Raw genomic sequence first — 22,347 nt, 5'->3', positions numbered from 1 at the left:
TGTGAGTGTTTGTTGTCTGCTCAGCTACCCTCCCTCCCCCCACACTCCCCCCCAGCTCGACCCCCCACCCCAACCTCTCTGAAGGCAGCCCAAAATTAGAGCCCCCGGCCTCGGGAAAAGGTCTCCCTGGGAGAGAAAAAAAAATAAAGCAGGCCTGGCTTTTGTCCAAGTCAGCACCTTTTGGAAGTGCACGGTGGCGTTAGCGCCACTAAATCAACATGTCAGCGCCCGCGCCATCTGAGTTCTCCTCCAGAACCTGGAGCCCCATGGCCCGAGACAGAGAAAAAGACAAGAGAAAAAAAGAAAGAGAGGGAGAGATAGATAGAGACAGAGAAAAAGAGAAATGTTAGGTGGAAGGAATGGGTAAAAAAAAAAGAAAGGTGGTGGGCTGTTTTTTAAATTTTTAAATTTAATTGTTTCCAAGCACAGGGCAGATCTGGAGATTCTATACATCACTTCTCACATTAACAGAGAGATTTACTTCCTGTCTGTCCTGAAATGTACGGCATGCCACGCTATACCCTTCGCAGTGCCAAGCCTGTGCCAACCCTGAGTCCCACGTGAAAGTGAGGCTGGAGGCGAACCCGCCCCAATGTCACGAGAAAACGGTGTGGGGGTGTGCTTACTCGGCAGTATGTTTACATTCCTGGGGGTAATTTTAGCCTGGGGGGGGTGGGGGTGGGGGGGGGGGGGTCGGAGGGGGTAAGGCAGGGGGGGCGCCATGTCGTTGAGGCTTGTCAGCGGTCGGCTGACCGACCGGCACGCTGGCGGCACCTGGACATGTGGGTGGCATGCACACGGGGACACACAGATACACACACTAACAGACACACACACAGCCTCCAGCAGACAAGCCACAGAAACTGCCCAGATATCTGAGGCTTAGCCAAATAAATTATTTACCAGGACCCCGAGTCGAGGACACGGGATCAAATACGCAGAGGGAAAGAAGCCATGAAACAACTAGCGGTACCAAAATAAATAGACTGTTTACGCTGTTCTGAAAGTGTTGAGCCCCGAGCCAGCTGGCCTGGTCAGAGGTGAGGCGGAGCCCTCCCAGACCTGCGCGGCCCTCCAGGGCCTCTCTGGGGCCTCTCTGGGGCCCAGCAGAGAGGGCTGAGGGCTGGGAGGCGGCCAGACTCAGAGCTGTATTAGCTGCGGGCTCCGCGGGATCCTGCCTGTGTTTTCTCTGATGATCTGGGGTGTAAATCGAATTTCATTGTCGTTTTAAAAAATGTTGCTACGAAAACAAAACAGAGATCTCTCCACTCCGCTACTTGAAGCTACTACAGAGGGGGTGGGGGGTATGTGTGTGTGTGCACGCGTGCGTGTGTGTGCAAGCTCGGACTTGCCCTTTTATTATTCCCAGCCCTCACTGCCACTAAAAAGTCCAGAGAGAGAGATGTGAGAGAGAGACAGAGAGGAAGAAAGGGGTGTGGACGAGGGGACCCGGCAAAACTAATTAGGCAAGGGATCGGGCTGGAAGTTAAATACTGAGCTCTATGTAATGAAAGGAGCAAGAAAGAGGGAGAGAAGGAAAGAGAGAGAGAGACAGAGAGAGAAAGAAACAAGAGAGGGAGTGGGGACAGCCAGGGGTCAGACCCACACCAAACAGTGATCCTCGGGCAATCTGGTATTGATTTTCACTTGTTTGGGGATGAAGGTGGACAGGGGAGGAGGGATGGAGGGAGGGGTGGCAGAGGGTCTGGGGGTCTAGCGGGTTGTCAACCTGACAGTTTAACCCCGTTCGGAGGAGAAAAATAACAAACAGAGGAATCTCCTGGGATGACAGCGCTGATCTGGCGCTGCGATGACACTGCAAAGCCCTGCATCACACTCTCAGAGGAAGGTGTGTGGGGGGGTGGGGTGGACTGAGTGCTGACTTAAGACAGGCAGCGGCAGACGGCCTGGACTGTTGAGCTAGCTCTCTCTGACACTTCTCAACACACACAGATACAAACATTGTTTCAGTTGCCTGATATTGTATACTTTAATCTTCAACTGTATGCTTAGATCTAGGAGTATTATCTCTAGTCTTATCTTGTGATGTGGTCACACACACCACCACTGCCTTATCTGGTAGCTTGGGTGGTCAGCCTTTATCCTTCCACAAACACGGACACACACTCTCTCCTGTCTCTTCTTCTCTCTATTGTCTCTCGCTCAGTTAAGGCCGTTGCCCCCGGCGTCTCGTGTCTGATGTCCCTAAACACTGGGAAGGGCTGAAGCACCTTTCACTTTTCCCTTCAAATTGGCTCATCGTTCTGTCAGGGTGCCAAAGGGGACTCCATTAGCCCAGCCTAGCCCACAGCCCCTCTGTCTCTCTCTCTCTCTCTCTCTCTCTCCTTCTCTCTCTCATCTCTCTCTCTCTCTCTCTCTTATCTCCCTCTCTCGCTCTTCTTCTCTCCCCCCCTGCTCTCTCTCCCTCTCTCTCTCTTCCCCCCTCTCTTCTTCTCTCCTCCCCCTCTCTCCTTATCACCAACCTCTCTCTCTCCCCCCCCTCTCTCCTTCTCACCCACCTCTCTATCTCCCCCTCCCTCTCCCTTTCTCCCCCTCTCCCTCTCCCTTTCTCCCCCCCCCCCCCCCCTCTCTCTCTCTCTCCCCCTCTCTCCCCCCCCTCCCCCCTCTCTCTTTCTCTCTCCCCCCCTCTCCCCCCTCTCTCTTTCTCTCTCCCCACCTCTCTCTCTCTCCCCCCCCCCCCCTCTCTCTTTCTCCCCCCCCCCTCTCTCTCTCTCTCTCTCTCTCTCTCTCTCACAGTCCCCACCCCTCCTCTCTCTGCCCCCCACCCTCCGCCGGCCGCCACGCCTGGCGAAGGCTGTCCACGTCAAATTACGGCGGCCCCTATTGTCCCTATTAGGGCCCTGGGAAGGCGCCATCGTGACGGATGCTACGGGGTCCCTCACTTGTCACCAGTTGTCAGACGGATGGGGAGTCTGGATACACACAACTGACAGGTAATCTTAATGTCTTCAATTAGGCCAATTAGGCCTGTCATAAACAATTCGATAAGTGCTCGACCAACACAAACAGATAAGCGTGCACACACACACACACACACGCATACGCACAGGTCTGCGGGGTATTAATGAGAAGCGTAATGGGTATATCAGTGAGGGGAAGGTTGGCTTGTCTTTTGTTCTACAATGGGGTATTTGTGCGGGTGTGTGTTCATGTGTGTGTTCATGTGTGTGTTTGTGTGTGTTCATGTGTGTGTGTGTGTCTTCCTCAGCTGTGCTCTGTTGGCTGCTACCTGGTCAGTTCAAATTGTACCATCTCCTTTCATTAGCCCAGTGCTGCCTGAGAATCTGAAGGCCCGTGACAAAATTCATTTAAGACGAGTGCAACCAGATTGCCTGAAGCAGGTGCTATAAGGGAAATAAAACAAAAGCAGTGCGTGTGCGTGTGCGTGTTTGAGTGTGTGTGTGTGTGCAAGGATAGGACCCTACACTTCACATTCAGTTCTTTCCTTTGCTGAAGCAAATGAGTAATGACAAATAGGCGTTGTGAAAAGAAAGAGGAAAAAGAGAGAAGAAAGGAGAGGAATCCGCCCAGTGTACTCTCAGGGTTCACCAGGCTCTGGCCAAATCGAAATATTGTTTTTAGCGTGACTAAACAGGCCAACACCTTCTTGGTAGAGGATGTGTGATAGCTGGCTGGTGTTTGATTAGGACTACTCTCCCCTATGGTATCTTATCACAAAACAACGTCAACAGCCACTCCAGCCTCTCACGGTTCCACTTTTAAGTGATTTTCTATCTTTTATTTGCCTTTGCTATCCCTCTCTTTGCTCCAGTCATGTGGGGCATGGTTTGAGAAACACTGGAGGGTTCGAGATTGAAACAAAACTATCGGCAGTGTACACACACCGGTCCGAGGTGAGGTCAACCTCAATATTTGCACACAAAATCTTAACATCAACATCGCCATGATGTGAAATCTAACCAAGGAACCAAAAACCAAACAATAACTGTGACATGTTTGACAGCAAAAGCCTGTGTGTGTGTGTGTAAATGAGGGGGGGGGTCCTATAGTAATAGTTAGGACATTTGTATCAAAAGTCTCCATTGGTCATATGCAGAGTTGACTCTTATGATGCCTTTTATCGGAATCCTGAGGCCCCCACACACACACACACACACACACCTGAGCTGTCAGCTTAAATAGCTAAAATAAAATTAAGAAATAAACAAAATCCATTTGTATACTGTATACATGTATATACAGAGAGAGAGAGAGAGAGAGAGAGAGAGAGAGATAGAGAGAGAGAGAGAAAGAAAGAGAGAGACAGAGAGAGAGAGAGAAAGAGCGAGAAGCCGCCAACGGGAAGTTGTAATAGGAAATTGCTCTTGGCAACTATTTGTTCAAGCACCAGAATCTTTTTTTCTTCTTCTTCTCCCCCTTTCTCTCCATGCCAACCCAGTCCCCATTGGAGGGCAGGTCCCCCTAATGAGTAATCTATTTCAAAGCAGTCGTGTCTGGGCATGACAGTTTACTGAGAGGCTTGAAGAACTGGTAATTACCAGTGTTACGGGGCAATTAATGCATATTACACTGCGGCACTCATGGCGGCGACTGTCAGCTACCCAATAAAAATGAGCACTCTTCAGCTAAAGGGTGACATTAATTGGGCCCTTAATGACTATGCAGAGGAACCACGCCAAATAGGAACAAAACAGACCACTCGCTCTGACTCCAGGAGTGGGGTGGCAATTGGACTAAAAATGAGATTAATTGCTGTTGCGGAAAAAAAGAAGTGAGAAAAAAGAGAAGGAGGAGAGGGGAAGGAGGGGGGGAAAGGTTGGAATTATAGGGTGCGGAGTGCAAGGGCTGCTCGTCGAGATGACAATTCGATTAATTATTTGATATTTTCTCTACCTTGAGCAGGAGGAGGCCTAAGGCTCATGTTTCCATTCAATGTCTTGGGTTTGGTATGTGGCTAACGGCAAGAATGAGCAATGGCGAAATGGATATAGCCATTGCTTGTTTCTAGAAACATCCATACACCACATTCAACTCTGTGTGCTTCTGCATCCCCCACTCTCTACGAGGCACTAACATCACGCATATGTTGATGATGAATATTGGCTAGATCAGGTGTGACCAATTCCATCACTGTCTTCCAGGTGATTCAGAGAGCTAACAAGATTAAATGTTAAGAGTACCACAGAAAACATCTTCAGTTTCTCCCCTCGCTTCAATGTTCATGTAAAAGCTCAAGGCCACAAAAAGTCTATCTTTCCACTTAAAGCAGGCTGCGGAAACATTAACCAAGCCTTTCATCAAAAGTAGACCTGCCAAAATGGCATCCCCTGTGCCTCTACTACGAGTGTTTGTTTACAGGAAGATTAAGGACACTTGTGAGCACATCAACGATGTGTGATTAGCACTGCTAACCCAGTTCACGTACACCACCTGAATAATTCAATATGCCAGGAGCCTGGCAAACCTACAACGTATAAGCGTGCAAAACGTGCCGGCATTTGCATGCATTTTTTTATTTCGGATTTCCTTCTCCGTTTTAAATATGCGGTTAGAAAGGGCGATGTGCTGCCTCTCGGGCTGTCACGCTGTACGCTCACGCTGTCATTGGCCCTGATGGAACTCTTGCCTTTTCAAAGCGTCTGCACTGGAGAGGAGAACCGGCAAATATTTGAATTGCAAAAACACATCTTTTGAAGGGAGAAAAAATATATAAATTCAAGACAACTTTTCAGAGTTAAAGACCTATACCCCCCCCCATCTCACAAGCACACACCAAACAAGCTAACCCTCAGCAAAGTGTAAAGAGAGAGAGGAAGAGGTTGAGAGAGAGAGAGAGAGAGAAGAGAGAGTGAAGAAAGCTCTAGAACATATTCTGAATGCAAAACCTATCCGCTAATTTAGCATATCCAAATTTGTGTAATGGGACGTGACACATTTTAGAGGGGGTAGGGAAAAATGCCATAATATGAATAGAAAACCATACAAAAATTAAGCTGCCCTTGCATTAAATAGAAATCCACCGTACAAATCCTGGTTCTCTTAAACTACCTGACACGCTTCTGATTATGGACTAAAAGTGTAATTACTTTACAGTAATTTTAGCTTTCTTTTGAAGAGTGTGAGGGAGAGTGAATGAGCATCACTGCTGTGTTAAACCAAGAGAATCATTGCCGTTTTTACAAATAATTCTGAGAAGCACTCAATCCAGACTTTTCAAAAACATTTTTACTCCATGTTCCAAAGCGCTAAAAGTAACCTTAAAATCTTTAGTGCCTTGGAATCTCTTGTGGACGATCTCTGACAGTTTTCAACCTTCTGCAGAAGTTTTGAGGAGGAAAAAAGCAATAAATAACCCAGATGACAAATCAATATTATGAATCATAGCAGATTTGAAAGTATGATTTCCTCTGCTTCGCGCCAGGGTAAATACAACACTGTAAGCCAAAAGTTACAAGCCTGGCCATGAACAGCATTAACAGCAATAAATACCCATCTTCAGACAACTGAAAAAATAAGCTGGCCTCTGTGCAAAACACTGATCCACTGTTGTTATGAATGTGATTATTTACCAGGGGCACCAAATCATCAAATATTACCTAAATGGCTCACACAGTATCTACACAGAAAACCTCTAGGTAGGGAAACATTGAGATGTGCATTTAAAGAGCGGGGACCAAATGATCAGACCTTGAAAATAGGTCATATATCAGAGAAACATTGTGAGTATCTCTTTTGAAATTCCAAAAGATTATGCGAAGGCTTGGCAGAATTTGACAAGCCATCATAGGCTAGATGAATAGCTGGAGTCTAGCACTTGGCAAAGCCGACTAAACAAACAGCCCTCCGACGGTTCCAAATCAGGTTTAAACACCGTTCTGAAACACTAAGTCACACGGTAATCACAGATCCTTATGACTGCTTCTGTCCTTCCTCCTCATCTTCAAACACAATGTTTCAGTTACCCCCGCCAGGCATTTTGTGCACCCCCCCTAGCTGCATGGAGAGCCAAACCCCTCCACCTCATCCCAAGGCCCGGCCAGCCAGCCGTCCCACGCACAGACAACTTGGAGACAAGTCTGAGCAGAAATCAAACGTGCATGATGGATAGCTTTAGCGCACACAATGACCTGTGTCACAGGGCCCTTGTCCTAAATCAATGGGAGCGATAAGGACCCCTGCTCCTACAATGCTCACCTTGGTATGTTCACCAGCAGGCCTTATCTGAGGCGGGAGGAAGTCTGGGTAATAACGACTGACAAGCCACGACAACACCACTAAACCCACCTTGTCAAACACAATTTACTGTGTATATTCCCCTCTCCTCTGTGGCTGTTAAAACAGTAATTATGAGAGCTGAGGAGATAGGGGACATTGTGTTTGGAAGGCCGGGCCGGCCTGACACAGAACTGGGCGGGTGCACTGTGTGGGCAGGAGCGAGGGAGGGGGGAGTGGACCCTGGACTAGACCCTGAAGGACGGACGGACAGACAGACACAGTTCACAGTCTAACACTTGCCCCCCCCCCTCCCCCCCCCCCTCCACACCCACTCCTTGTCCCCTGCCCCATCCCTGTCAGGACTGTGTGGGCCAGGCAGAGCCGGTGTGATGCATGCAGGGAGGGGTCGGAGGTTGAAGTTGACAGGAGGGCCGACAGGAAAGAGCAGCAAACACTTTGTGGAAGATTACAGTGATGAGCGTGTTAGGACCTTTCAGTAGTTTTTGATTTGCCTCAGAGAGAGTGTGTGTGTGTGTGGGGGGGGAGGAAAGACGGGGAGTGGGAAAGAGAGAGAGAGAGAGAGAGAGAGAGAGAGAGAGAGAGAGAAGGAGCTTGGAGGGAGGGTATAACTTTCATCAAAAAGGGGGAGGGAGACCAAACATGACATCAAACGTTGCAATTAGCTGACCCCTTTGACATCAAACGTTGCAATTAGCTGACCCCTTTCTGCCGGAGTCAACGGTTTAAAAAGCCCTGCTTCTGAGACCCTGATTAAAATATGTTTGCTTTCTCATTCAGAATGACATTTGACAAGGTTAGTAATATTTCAACTAACTGCAAAAACATTCTCTTGGCCATGACATTTTGTTTTCCATTGCTTGGAGAGGGATGCAGGTAACCTCGGGGCCTGTTTCCCATGAACTTAGCTCTACAATACAACAACAAAACGTCGGAGAGAGAGAAAAAAAAGTAACGGTTTAAGGTTTTAAGCGAGCGTGTTTAGTTTCACCAGGGCAGCTAAAGCAAAATGTTTTGAGACCATTATTCAGAGAATTTATCCCCTTTCTGATTCAAACCGCAACGATTACTCAAAACAGAGACGGTAGTCTTTGCTCCAACCGCGATCCCCCCCTTAAGTGTGGATTCGGGGGGGTTACGGACTGTCAGCGACCGAATGGATCGAGTTTCCTGAGCTGCTAAAACCCCTCATCGCCAAATTAGGAGAGGTGTAGTCCACTGGCCTCTCCGCCTCTGATGCCATCAAGAACCCTCATTCTCAAATATGATCCTACTTAACAGGAAGAGACAAAACACATTGAATAATATTGTCTTTACAGGACCATTTGGTCAAGCTGACCCTGTGGTCTGGTCATTGTAAAAAAGGGTTTCGTTGTGGACTTTGTCATGTCAAGCGTAAAGAGTAGTTTTTGAGTCAGTAAGATATTCAAACTTTTTTTTTTTTTTTTCAAAACAACAGAGAGATAAACCCATGAGAGGTCTGAGACAGGGGGGACGGGGGAGCGGGGGTAGCCAAGGCCTAAAACCAGACAGAGCCCAGGCAAAGTTAATAGTTTTCACATTCATTCCAGCGGTGAAGAAAAGAGGATGTGAAGTGTGGGGTTGGACGGTGAGCCGGGCCGGGCCGGGCATGGCTGCAGCTGCGCCGCAAATTGAAGTGGCACTTCCTATCAGACGGCCTATCACCAGACGGCTCTGTTCCAGCCCCCCATTCCTAACCTCCCTGACACATGAACGCCCGTGCTACAAAGACGAGAGGTCATTTGAAGCACACGGCCCAGTCGTTGGAGAGACACAGGTCCCGCCTCAGCATCAGAGACATCTGAGAGAGATATCGCTCAAAATGAGAAATGAATTATTTTGACGTCTGGGAGGCCGTTATTCAGAAAGAAAAAAGGAAGGGTGTGCGTGCGTGCGGGAGTTTATGTTTCACTCGTTCAAAATGTCCGCCCCTGTTATCTCACATCTCTTCAGGAGAGGGGACGGTGATGATGGGGGGGGGGGGGGATCGTCCGTTTCGACTTCCCTCCTACGATGAAATAAAGCCTCGACGGCCGACCAGGCAGGAATGTGGAGGATACCAGACCTTAACCCTTTCAGACCGTCTGGCCACGCGGCGGCCAGACGGTCTGCCGGAGCTGCTTCTTCACAGAGCAGGAGGAGGAGAGCAGAACAACCATGTGTCCACATCACATGAACGGTCAAGGGCGTCTGGATCGAGGGCATCGCTGGATCAGGAAAGGTTTGGGTTTTGCTTGTCCACTAATCGTTCAGAAATGGGGGTGGGGGGCTGCGAAGATGGATCTGTTGACCTGTCGGATGTTGTACGTTCCCCCCCCCCCCCCCCCCCACCCCACTCCAACAAGAATTGATGAGTGGAATCAGAAGGTCAAGAGTGTGGTGGATGCAGGCTCCTCATGTGTGTTTGGTTACAGGCTACCGGGACGGAGAGGTTGGAGCCATCAGGCAATCAGAGCCCCGGGAGATGTGAAACTCAAACCAGAGTTTGGGGGGACGGAGGGCGAAAGAGAGGGAGCATCGGGGAGGAGTACCGTGGAGGAGAGGGAGGTCTTTCCGAACCTCGAGCGGCCGTGAGGGTATGTGAGGAAATAGTCAAACCGACTGGCGAGTTGTATCTCTTTCCGTCTTCCTCACTGCTACTTTTAACATCGGCAGTGAAATGATATAGTCATATAAAGCAATGTGCATAAATACTAAGAGCTCTTTTATCTGCTTTTTGGAATGTAGTTCCACATGGTACATCAATCAAACAAAGCAAGGACTACTGCTTAAAAGAAACCACGTAAAAATCTGATATATTAAACCAAAATGTTCTACTTTATCTGTTTTATTGGGTCTTTAACTTGGTCCGACATTCGACGAGACAAATCACTGTAGTGAAGGCTAATGGCGATTGGTTAACCACAAATATTTGACATTATTCAAGGAACAGACACATATACTAAATGGCAACGATGACATGAAATGTTTGCAAACTTATGACAAAACGGTGTATATTTATTCTCCTGACAGTGTTGATTAAGGTGGAGATGGAGAGAGATGACCTATCTCCAGTGTTTACATCCACGGTATTATTTACTTTGATTGGCCTCAAAACAAGAGGGCTCACTAATTGTGATTTATTTAGGAGGTCTCCAAGGCACCGAAGCAGTCCTTAAGAACAACATTGGCGTTTCAGAGGACCTGACCTCAGGTTGAGGCAGAATGGCTCCAAGGACCAAATCAAACTTGGATAAAATCAAACTTTATTTGGGTAGATCTTTTTAGGAGCAATGTCCCAAAAGGCTTCACGGTTGCCCAGAGATCAGGTAACCAACCTCAATCTTCAAAGAAGTCAGGGCAAACCCCCCCCCCCAAACTCGGATAAAAATATGGAAGAAAACCCCGGGAAGAGCAATCTATCGATTATTACATTACTCTAGTGATGGATGTGCTCCTTCCAGAGAAGGTTGGAGATGCAGAAAGGTGCCGACTGTCGGCTGAAGGCAGGTGGAGATCTTGGTCTGAGGCTCATGAACACAAAGAAGTCCAGCTGCAACAGAGAGGAAGCGCCGGGCGAAACATCACACGGCACTAACAGACTTGTGTATGCAGGGGTGTGCTGGAGTTAGCGCATGGTTCCGCTGCACGCTAGCTAGCCCCAAATGTGTTCCAGATTAGAACAGTCCTCGTGAATGCTCATCTGCTCCTCCGTGATGAGGGCAAGCTCATCGCCCCGGAGAGAGAAAGGGAGAGGGAGGTGAGGGGGGCTTCAAACAAAAGAGATAGAGAGAGAAAGTGAGCGAGAACGCATACGTTGGCAGGAAGAGGACAAGGTTGTGCGAGGGACACTGGGCCTATAAAAGGAAGCAGGCCGGGTTATCTGTAAGGGACCACTTATCACGGAAGCCAGGACCACACCAGGATGAGGGATGTGCCTCACAGAGCAGGGGCCGCACACTATCTAGCAGAGCCAGCGCTGCTCTATACATACAGCGGAGGAAACAGGGAGCTTTCCATTCTCTCTGCGTATACAATGAAAGTGGAGACGTCACTGGCCACAGGACATACATAAAGTCAGATTCTCGTCTCTCTGGAGACTCCTTGATCATTCTACTGAGGTGGAGTCGTGGCATTCAACTGTAAATTCCGTGGATTTCATTTACATTTTTTATTTAATTTTATAAACAGACCCCGCTATATCGGTATGATCTACAAACCATTTTTGCAACCAAACATCCTCCAAACTCACTCCAATTTTGTTAACTTTGGCCAAATTTTCCATATATCCACTTATACATATACAGCCACTGTATTCATTGGATGTATATCATTGACTCCAAAACCAAAATGGAAGAAAAAAAAGATCTCCAAAAGCTGATTAAAATCCCAAATAAAGATAAAGTGTTCAACATTAATATCCTGTATTAAATAATTGACTAGCATACAAGTAGCTTGGCTACACGACTGAAATCTGATGCGAAGGCTCCCGTGAATGGGCCTCTGTCACGACGCTCTTCGACATACTGGATACTATTCAGAGGAAAAATGATTCTCAGGGTGTGTTTAATGCCTCGACGGAAAGATCAATAAATCAGGAAAACACCGGGGGGAAAGTAATCCTTCCCAAAAAGCTGCTAAACACTTGCCGTGTCATGAAGCTAACGCGAGCAGAACTAAAATATGCATTCCTCCTCTCTTCGTCTGGACCAACTGGGGGATGGGGAGGGGGGTGAAATCAAAGCCCTCTCTCCCTTCTACGCCTAATGCAATTCCTTCAAACCGAATGTCACGGCCATGTTGGTTGATAGAGGAACAATGGCCCAGATTGTTTCCGTTCAATTAGGTGTATTTTAGCTGGAAAGACATACTTGGGCGCAGGCAAGGCTACATGCATCCAGAGTATTTTCCCTGTGACAGGTTCATGGTCCAGTGCTCTCCCTGGCTCTTGATGGACAATAGAGGGATCATCTGATCACTTCTGGCCTCGTCCTACTTCTCCACCTCCTCCTCCTTCTTCCCCAACCACCCCCTCCTCCTCCTCCTCCTCATCTTCCTCTGTCTTCCTAGCCAAGATAACAAAAGCCCTTTAACAAGCTGGCTGCAGGATCCTACTGAAGAGGTTGTGTAGGTGCGTGCCATGAAACACTTAAGGGGCTTGAAGCCAAGGCTTGTGGCTGCGTGTGAGAGAGAGAAAGAGAGACACAGAGGGAGACCGAGGGAGAAACAGCGGGAAAGAGAGAGACTAAGATTGAGTATGTTTGTCCATTGAAGATCCTCAAACCTTTTCTAATAAGGAGTCAGCAAGCAAGAACAGCACGGCCCTCATAGAACCCAACCACCCCAGTGCCTCTCCCCCCTCCCACCCACCATAATTACCCTCCTGCTCTCCTGCATCTCTCCGTTAGTTCCTATACATGTGGACACGTGAGCCCGCATGAGAGACTGGACGTCCTGTTCTTCCGTGCGCACTCCATTTGTCACAAGGCGATCTTTGCATCAGGAAAATAACACAGGCCGTCTCCTGTCATGTCGAGTACATGGTGCAGCCCCCCCCCCCCCCCTCATGTCTTTGGGGGGTAAAGGGGCCCCGCGTGTACTCAAAACCATTCCAGGCATCAGGATTCTCCTGTTCAATTGGGTTTTACAAAGAGCCATTCTAACCCAGACCCACTCCTCTCTACGCCCCTAGACAGGATCTCACCAGGAAGACAAATGCTACTGACTTCTGCCTGGAATGAAACCCGGAAGGTCAAGGACAGGGAAAAGATGGGGTGAACTAGGCAGAAGGGGGGAGAGAGAGAGACAGATACAGAGAGAGAGAGAGAGAGAGAGAGAGAGAGAGAGAGAGAGAGAGAGAGAAGAGAGAGAGAGAAGAGAGAGAGGGTGAGAGGCTGGGAGGAAAAAACACGTGCGCGGCTCTAAAAGTTTGATGACATAAATCGTGAAAGCTGACAAACGAATGCACGTTTATAAAAGAAAATGCAAAGGAAAAGGGGGGTGAAAAAAAAGGAAGAAAGAAAAAAGTTGCAACAACACAACAGGGAGCGCAGTGTGCCTCACGCCTCGGTTAACTCCAGGCACTTTTTCCCGCCTCCTAGTGTCCCCCCCCCCTCGGGGGGGGGGACACTATCACTGCGCTCCCTCGTTTTAAAACACGATGCTGCCATGTCACCGCTGCTCTCAGACTCGACGCAAAATGACACATTTGGATAATGCGCGGGCGGAACCCCCCCCCCCCACACACACACACACACATAGGTGACATGGCGGCTTAGCGCCGGGGCTAAATCCTTAGGCTGCTGGGGGGGGGGGAGGGGGGGGGTCCTGAAGTGTGCGGATTACACCCCCGACGCCTTCAACAATGCACCCAAATGTGCGTCCTTGAGAGCATGAAATCTTTAAAGCGTCCTTCCTGACGTGTCGTTTGCCATTAGTATTTAAAGTGGCACCGGCGCTCGCGGGGCTGGCGGGGCGAGGCCCTCCGCGTGCCCCTCCGCGTGCCCGCCGTGACCCAGAGACACTCGGAGAGCCCCGGGGGAAGACGGGGGGGGGGGGGGGGGGCTCCATTGTAGATGTGTATTTTTCTAGCTGCAGTATGTTCTGCAGGAGGATGTCGCAGAGAGGGAAACAATAAACGAGGCCACGCTCCAGCTCTGCGGGGGGTATCCATAACGTGGTGAATGGGAGGAAGAGGCCATGTCGGGAGAGGGGGGATGCATCTTTCCAGAAGAGGTGATGTCAGTGCTTTCGAAAACGAACGGGTCCAGTTGAGGCCCTGGTGCTGTGGATTGCTTGAAATAAACACGGCCTGAGAGGAAGGCCAATGGCCTGGCCGTCACTTGACTGTACGCTGGTGAATGTGCAGTATGGAATCCCCCATGCCACCAAGGAAGGTCTGGTGAGAGGATGGTCTAGTGAGTGTGAGAAGGGGATGGGTCAAATGCCTTCACCATGGACACCAAAGAAACAACTCAATAGCAGAGGGTACGCGTGTTGGAAAAACACACACACACACAAAAGCAGGCACGCAGCAGACGCGTCTCCGATGGCGAGGTGAGGTGTGTGAGGCGAGGTGCTGTGGGGGAGGGCCCAGGACTCTGGCAGTGTGACCGTGTCATGCTAGAGGCGTGAGTGGCAGTCTCCTGTGTCAGGGGGCCCTGAGATGTCCGGCCTCGTCTGATCACAAGAGGCCCCCAGGTCCCTTCTCTCAGGTGACACCCTCTATCTGCTCTGCCTCGGTGATGCCCCCCCCCCCCCCCCAGCACTGGAAATACACATTCTCTACCACAATATAGAGAGCACCTTAAATGCCATTGTCTGCTGCCGTATGTACTCAGTACACTACTGTGTGTACACATATAACAAATACAAAGTACTCTCTAAAACCACTCACTGGCCTACTTCCACTCAACATTTACATAATTAGAAAATAAAGGCATAATCGAGTGAACTCAATAGTAAGACTAATTCACAAAAGAAAAAGTCATTCCAGCTCACTAATTAGGCGTTCCTGGCGAGGACACTACAGTACCGGATGCCCAACTAACATGATGGACATTCCCATTAAAAAAAGAATACATTATCCAATATCTTGCATCACAAATTTTAATTTGATGTCACAGCTATCAGATTGACTGTGTTAAGAGCGAATGAGAATTATCATGCTATTTCTGAGGTAAAAATGATGGCATACAGTATTAGAAATAATTGGAAAAAGTTCCCCAAGTACTCAAGATGTCTGATTGCTGCTGTGTCAACTAATATAAAACATGACATCAAACTGTTCTCCACCTGTTTGTCAGCTAAGGTGTCACTGTTAGATTTAGCACATTATTTACACTCCGGAAAGTGGAAAAGCACTTGATATAAAGTTGAGATTAACAAAGTAAAAGCTGTAAAAGCTGGTTAATGTGATCAAGGTATGTAAAAAAAAAAAAAAAAATGAAGGAAGGAAGGAAGGAAGGAAAAAAAAAGAAAAGAAAACAATCCAAAATGTAATTTCAAAGATAAGAAAAAGATGAGCAATTAAAAACATTTGTTGCTGTATGGAAAAGAAGTGATTACTATTGCTACAAAAATACATGAAGAAATAAAAACTGCGATCATAGTATAAAGACTGACACAAAGAGAACTATGTGTGCATTCACGTCAACAACATCCAAGTGGTCAAGCCAAATGATGAATATAGCCAACCCAGAAAGTCTTAACCCTCATTTCATATAAGGGAGAAATGAGGCATATTGTCCCATTATATTGCCATAAATCATTTTTCGTCGACATCTGACAGCTTTTTATCAGATCTAACCTTTTCAAGCCTCCATTAGGGGCGCTAACATTTTCAAATCTGACACATTCTGCAGTTTACGAATCTCACAGCTGATTAACTTTGAGCAGGGCCGAGCTGGCGGTGTGTGCAGCCTATCGCCTGGGCTGGAGGGTGGGGAGGGAAGGGGGGGGGGGGGGGAGGAATTCAGACAGAATCTAATTATTGAACTTACACACTTGCCCTTTTAATCTGTTACAATATCACCGTTTTTTTTTTCTTTTCGTTTTTTGTTTCACACAGTACACCTAAAACATTTTCAGTAATATTCAATGTAAAAGCCTGAATTGTGATTTTTGTCCAACAGTTAGAAACATCAGCCTGATGGTTAATCGTCTCAGCAGGACCCATTAAACCTCAAGACTATGGAACACAATGAGCATGTGGGAACTTCCAGACCATCTCGTACAGGACACCGACAGCAAACCGGCCACAGCGTTCCCCATGGCGCTGCCAGAAGAGCAGTGAGAGAAGGCGAGAGCTCGGAGAGTGAAGCCCAGAAACGTGGGCACCCTCTCCTCAGACGCCATGTTTGTTAGCAGAGCGAGAGTGAGGCCAGAGGGCTGCGTTCGTGAATCCCAAACCGACACCGGCAGGCCCAGCTCCCGCCCGTCTCCCCGTCTGTCCCCTAGCAGAGACAACTAGCACATCCTAGGCTTCCAATCAACAAGACACAGAGACAACATGTCACCGGTCTACAGTCCCACCCCCTCCAAGTCAAACACGATCCCGGTAGAACGTGTGGTTGGGTCGGGGGAACGAGCCTACGCTAGCGTCACTGTGGATATCCAGAAAGACGCTGATGGGTCGGCACGGAGGAGCGCGACAGCGGCCGGTCTCCCCCTCCCCGAGGCCACTGAACATCGATTAGACAAACAGCGACGCGTCCCTCTGTCGTTGTAATGGCGCGAGTTGTCAAGGCACCCTTTGCCAACAGTCATTTACTTGGTGACAAGGGGTGGGATGGTTGCGTGGGCTCACCAAGGCACAAGGCGCCCTGGTGATTCATTCCATGCCATGGACACGTCAACCTGAGCCACTTCTAAGACTAGCCAGAGGTTCATAATGTGTTTAATAATCAACGGCAGGTGAATCATGGTTATTGTGTGTGTGGGGTGTGGGTGGGTGGGGGGGCTGGGGGGGTGTTTGGGCGGAGATGGATAACTCAATTATCTTCACATCCGTCAAGGCGGAGGGTCGAAGCTTCCCTCTGTCTGGAGAAGCGCCACCAGGAGGAGATTGATGGGCGCCAAGGGCAGACCCCATCCGGGCACGGGGCCTGAACACACTGGGTAGAGTCCCCCCCGTCCTCTCCTCAGATCCCCTCTCCACAGCCAGGCCTGGTAGGAGAAGCGTCATCGCCCCTCACTCCACTGTGCAGGGGTTTAATCAGGAGGTTAGCAGTCTGGCAATGCGATTGTTTGCAATGATAAATGCAGTGGCTGAGGGATTTTCTGAGACGGAAATTTGTTAAGCTGGCGTATTCTTTTTCCTGAGGGGTGGGACAATGTTGGCAGGGCTCACTTTCTGAAGCTCGAGGGCGAAAAAAAACTAAAAAGAGAAAACAATTAACGCGAGCGATGAGGGGCAGAAGTTTGGTTTAAAGCAAGAGGGGAATAGGAGAAAAATAAGCAAATCACTGGAGAAGTCAGGCAGGGGGCAGGGCAGTAATTAGAAACCTGGCACGCTGCATTACTGTAGAAGGTCACTCAGGAGGGGAAAGCAAAAGGTTGAGAGTGTTGCTGTGAGATGTGTGTCTGGAGGAGATGGAGGGATGGGGAAACAGAGGAGGGATGAAGGAATGAAGGAATGGACAGCACAAAGGTCCTTAGCCTCCAGGACCCGTCAGATGAAATGATAGCACTAATGAGAAGAGAAAGGGGGGATGATGTCACTCTCTCTCTCTCTCTCTCTCTCTCTCTCTCTCTCTCTCTTCTCTCTCATCTCTCTCTCTCTCTCTCTCTCTCTCTCTCTCTCTCTCTAACTCTCTCTCTAACTCTCTAACTCTCCCAGCTTAACATTGCCATGGCTGCAAACAACGCAGTGACCCCAAATTTGTTCTGTCAACTGTCTTCCTCTCTCTCATACACACACACCACACAGCGTAAATGCTGGGGCGGCTCTCAGACTACAGAGCAGCCTAACAATGAGAGTAGAGAGAGAGAGAGAGAGAGAGAGAGAGAGAGAGAGAGAGAGAGAGAGAGAGAGAGAGAGAGAGAGAGAGAGAGAGAGAGAGAGAGAGAGAGAGAGAGAGAGAGAGAGAGAGAGAGAGAGAGAGAGAGAGAGAGAGATAGCGCATTTGAAATGTCAGCAGTAAATGTCAATAAAAATTACAAGGGTGCTGGAAAAGGTGGGGTCTGAAGGGACTGACATTTTTTTTGACAGGCCAGAGTTTATCAGAGCGGGTACGTCAGCCGACTTGACGGGATCTACGCTGTCAGTTCCTAAACACACACGAAGGACACAACCCCGCCACCCCCCCCCCCTCCCCCCACGCCCTTGAATACCAATGGTACCAAACCGTCTGAGCAAACAGACGTCTTGGAGCTTAGGGCTGCCTTCATCTGATCAGTCTATCAGCAGGGTTCTAGAACTGCAACAGGTCCTGAGAGTCTGCAGGCAGACCCGGTACGTGGGGGCGGGGGGGGGGGGGGGGGGGGTGGGGGGGGGAGCCCGCTTAGACGACTCTGAAGCACGGCCTGTGGGTACCAATCATAAGACTTAATGGAATAAAAGATCTCTCGTATATCATGTCTGATCTGACTGACTGGACGCTCCTCGTTCTGAGTGTCTTCTCATTAAATGCTAAGCTAAGCGTCCCTCACGGTCTAGGAATGTTCCGGATTGGGGGGCCAGGCTCTTCTCTACAGTCAACAACTTTCTCTGCGGCATTAATGAGGCCTGCTAAAGATGGCAGCCGCAGTTTAAAGACGGGGCTCTTTTCAGTGTCACACCACAGCGACGCCGATGCTCCTGGAGCCTAGCAGACATTATCAAACGGCTTCGAAACGGCTCCCCCCCCCCCCCCAACACACACACCCCCTCCGTGCCGACTCTTCAACCTGTTTCAAATAAAATGATATGGGACTGGGGAAAATAAAACACATAGTTGATTATGACCTCGGCATTCCTGCATTCCTCGCTTGGTTTTCATCCGCCTGTATTTGCTGAATCGTCGTCCCTGGCAGGCAGATGTTTCGCTCGCCAGCATCTGTTAAGTCAATCAGGAAGTAATTTATCTAGGAGCACGCTTAACGTTCCCTCGCTGTGAGCCGATTAGCTGTGTCGTTCACCTCTGTTGCATTGTGTGTTCTCAACACGAGCGTCACCGATATCATTACAATAATCCAATTATGTGTTAAATATTAAACAAGGATATACGTAGCAAAACCAACTATGGAAATGGTTAAAAACGGCCAAAATGGGAACCTTACAAAGACCTTAACCAGTGATTAACCTGACTAAGCATGACCCACATGACCCTCTCCAGCTTCTCCATGCGAGCCCCATGCTGACCTGCTAAGACAAACAACAACATACAACAAGAGATTGATGGATTTTTTTGTTGTTGTTGCCTCTCTCTCTCTCTCTGTCTCTCTCTCTCTCCCTTTTGTTCTCTGAGGACTATGTGTCTCTCTCTCTCTCACTCTCTCTCTCCTCTGTCTGGCCAAGTCTCTGGACACAGCGTCAGAGGCCCGGAACCTTCGGGCGCTCCACCACCGTGTCACAATGTGTCAGCCGGCCGTCACGGCTCAGGGGGGCCGAGGCGGCCAGCAGGGGTGGGGGGGTGGGGGTGACCTTTCAGCTCCTAGTCTGGCAGCATTGGTCAAGGCAGAGAGAAGGTGAGGGAGGGAAGGAGAGTGGGAAAGAGAGCCAGAAGGCCATGCACGAGTGCTCTGCCTCCTCTCCCCCTCTCCCCCTCTCTCCCTCTCTCCCTCTCTCTCTCTATCCCACTCTCTCTCTCCCCTTCTCCACCGCCTCCCCGCCTGGTTACTAAACCTGGACGGAGATGTCTCCATGCCGTCCTGCGCCGCGGAGCAGCTCGCCTCGGCCAGCGAGTAGGAGACGCCCCCGCTGAGGAGGCAGGCTGGTGGGCAGGCTGGCCCACCGGCAGCCTGGCACGACCAGGTACAGCCAGGTACATCCATGTGGGTTTGATTAGGCCTGTGCAGCAAAGCCAGACACACCACTCTACCACGCTGGCATGCCGTTCTAAATAAATATTGCACTTAAAAAGGCACGGGAGAGGGGGCTGATGTGCACTTCTTGTGGGCCTTCATGTTCTAAAGAGCACTCGGCACCATGGCACGTAGAACCACCTGCAATACTGGAATCTTTTTTTTGTTTGTTTGTTTTCAGGCTTCTTGTTCTCCGTATTTGCGTAGAAAAGGGACTTCCCAGAAAAGCGGAATGCACAAACAGCCTGTTTACACCCCCGCACGCGCCGCACTTCCTCTCTTCCTCTCTTCCTGACTCCCTTCATCCCGGTGCTGTTCTAGTTTGTTGTCAATGGATACAAGTTAGTGTTCCTCCCCGGGGAGACGTCGCGGCTCCACTCGGTGACTCCCTGGCAGACGCCTGGAGAGCTGCTGCTCGCAGAGACAACGCCGGAGGTCTGTTTACACACATGCACAAACACGCACCTCCTGTGAGGAAGAGGTCGTTGAGCATCAGGCCTCTGTTCCCCCCGAGCGAGGCACCGCAGAGGGCCTGTATCTGACCGGGGGTTCAGATGGACGGACAACAGATGTATGGGATTCATCTCCCGTCTGCAGTCCTTCCTCTTCCCAGACAGAGTGTGTGCACTCTGGCAGATGACACCCCCCCCCCTCCCCCACCTTAGCTGGGGGGGGCAGGGGAAGAATTGGATATGGATACCGGATAACTGGATATGGCCAGTTAAGGGAAGAATTGACTTCAGTACAGTCTTTGTGTGTGTGTGTTTGTTTGTGTGCGTTTGAGTGTGTATGTGTGAGTGTGAGAGAGAAAAAGAGAGATATGTCCAGTGTACACAGACAAAAACAACCTGTCTTTGTGTTCGCCACGTTCAAAAGCAGTTGGGAGCATCCAGAGTATCACCAGAGACAAGCAGCAGGCTAATGCCTTTCTGAGCAGGACCTGGGGTTGTGTTAGCGAGAGAGATGTCAGGTGTGCTCAGCTGCCTACCTGTTCCAGTAGCTCCAGAACTGCTCGTTGAGGTAGGTGCGGTGGCTGTGGTCGTCCCCGAACGAGGCTTTGCTCTCGATCCAGTGGACGATGTGGCCCTCAACAGCTGGTCATGAGAGAACAAGGGGCAGACACAGTGAAATGAATATACGGTCTTAATTTGGCAGCAAGGTCAGAGGTGTGTGTTTGTAGGTGTACTGTATGCAATGTGGTCTAAGATAGGATATTCATCAACGCCTCACATAGTCCTGTCCTTTCAAAAATGGGAGGTTATGTAAAAAAAAAAAAACACAAGCATTGTTTTGCTGCTGGATGGACAGTGATTGACAGGGTCGCCGAGCTACGGGTTTGAGGGGACAAGTGGCATTTGCTGCCAAGAACGAGACTTTAGCGTCTGTTTCAGTTGAAGTAAAACAATGACATTTTGTAACCCGAATACGCACCGATCGGCACCTCCAGGATGATGTCAGGCGTCTTGTCGTAGCCTCTGGCTCGCAGCTGGTTTTCGTCTGACGGAGAAGAGAGAGAGCTTCTATTTGCTTCTAGAAGGAAGGTGCTGGCCAGCACTGCGTACATACTTGTGTCAAGGAAATGGGTCATATTGAAGTGCTGTATGTTCTCAAACTAAATTTTTATTTGACCCCACCGAGATTGACCCTATACAGTAAACTGGCTTCCAGATATCACCCCCCCCACCCACAACCCCACCCCCACGTCATCACCAGGACACAGATATAAAAAAAACCCTGGTATGGAGGAAGAAAACAAGAGACACAGAGGGACTGCAGAAACACTGGGACCATTAGCTGCGTCTGACACTTATTTGCTGCCACTGCACAAAAGAAATCTATAAAGCTCAGTTACTCCACTCCTCTCCTCCACTCTCCACTGGCTGCTGGTGGGCCTTATAAAGCAGGAGGGTGGGAGGGCGTTATAGCCTGCGTAAGCCTGACCCCGGCTCGCGTGCGCCACAGCCATTGTCCTTGACTCCTGGCGCGCTTCGACCATTATCCCTCCACAACACCTGATTTCTCCATTAAATCTCTGGCTGACCAGGTCATTCAATTCCGGGGGCCTGCCTCTCCGTCTCCAGCCAAGCTCAACTAATGGGGCGTGGAGGGGGTGGGTAGGAGGGGGGGCATGGAGGAAAGTGAAGGTCTCGGTGTGGCAGCCAGAAGCCTGTGGTGTGTGTCTGTGAGGGGGGGGGGGGGCTATAGGCCCAGGGCGGGGTGTGGGAGGGAGGCACGGAGTGAGGGACGGATGGACAGAGGGAGGGAGGAGGGATGGAAGGAGGGACTATGGTGGCCTCTCTCTTCACACCTACAGGGCAGTTGACATTGTCATGTGGTGCCGATCTTCTTTTTCATGTTTTTTTTTTTTACATCACCTTTGATCAAAATTAATGGCCCGTCCCCCCCTATTTGGGGGGGGGGTTATTTCCAATCCATTTATCAGGCGGGGCTGCCTCTATGCCCCACCCCCCCACCCCCAACCCCGAACTCTTGACAGCTTTAGAACGGGCCGTCCGTGCGCCCCCTGCAGAAAGGTCAGCACTTCAGGTCCCAAATAAATGATATGCTCTTAATGACAGGGGGAATGACTTTCTTTTTACATCACTCATCTGAGTGAGCAGATGGGGA

The 22,347-nt window shown here is 49.5% G+C and overlaps 1 protein-coding gene across 2 annotated transcripts in view; it reads right to left on the bottom strand.

The window, feature by feature from the left end:
- Nucleotides 1-22,347, bottom strand: part of cdin1 (CDAN1 interacting nuclease 1) — a 60,241-nt gene that overhangs the window by 6,840 nt on the left and 31,054 nt on the right. For both annotated transcript variants that reach the window (XM_062469434.1, XM_062469435.1), the window contains exons 10-11: nucleotides 21,151-21,216; nucleotides 20,708-20,813 (exon numbers count right to left, since the gene is read on the bottom strand). In XM_062469434.1, the coding sequence (XP_062325418.1) occupies nucleotides 20,708-20,813; nucleotides 21,151-21,216 (172 nt within the window). The remainder of the gene's footprint in view (nucleotides 1-20,707; nucleotides 20,814-21,150; nucleotides 21,217-22,347) is intronic.

Source organism: Osmerus eperlanus, chromosome 9 (genome assembly GCF_963692335.1).
Source record: "Osmerus eperlanus chromosome 9, fOsmEpe2.1, whole genome shotgun sequence".
Taxonomy (NCBI): domain Eukaryota; kingdom Metazoa; phylum Chordata; class Actinopteri; order Osmeriformes; family Osmeridae; genus Osmerus; species Osmerus eperlanus.
The sequence above is the reverse complement of the archived record's forward strand: the minus strand, read 5'-3'. Positions and strand labels throughout refer to the sequence as shown.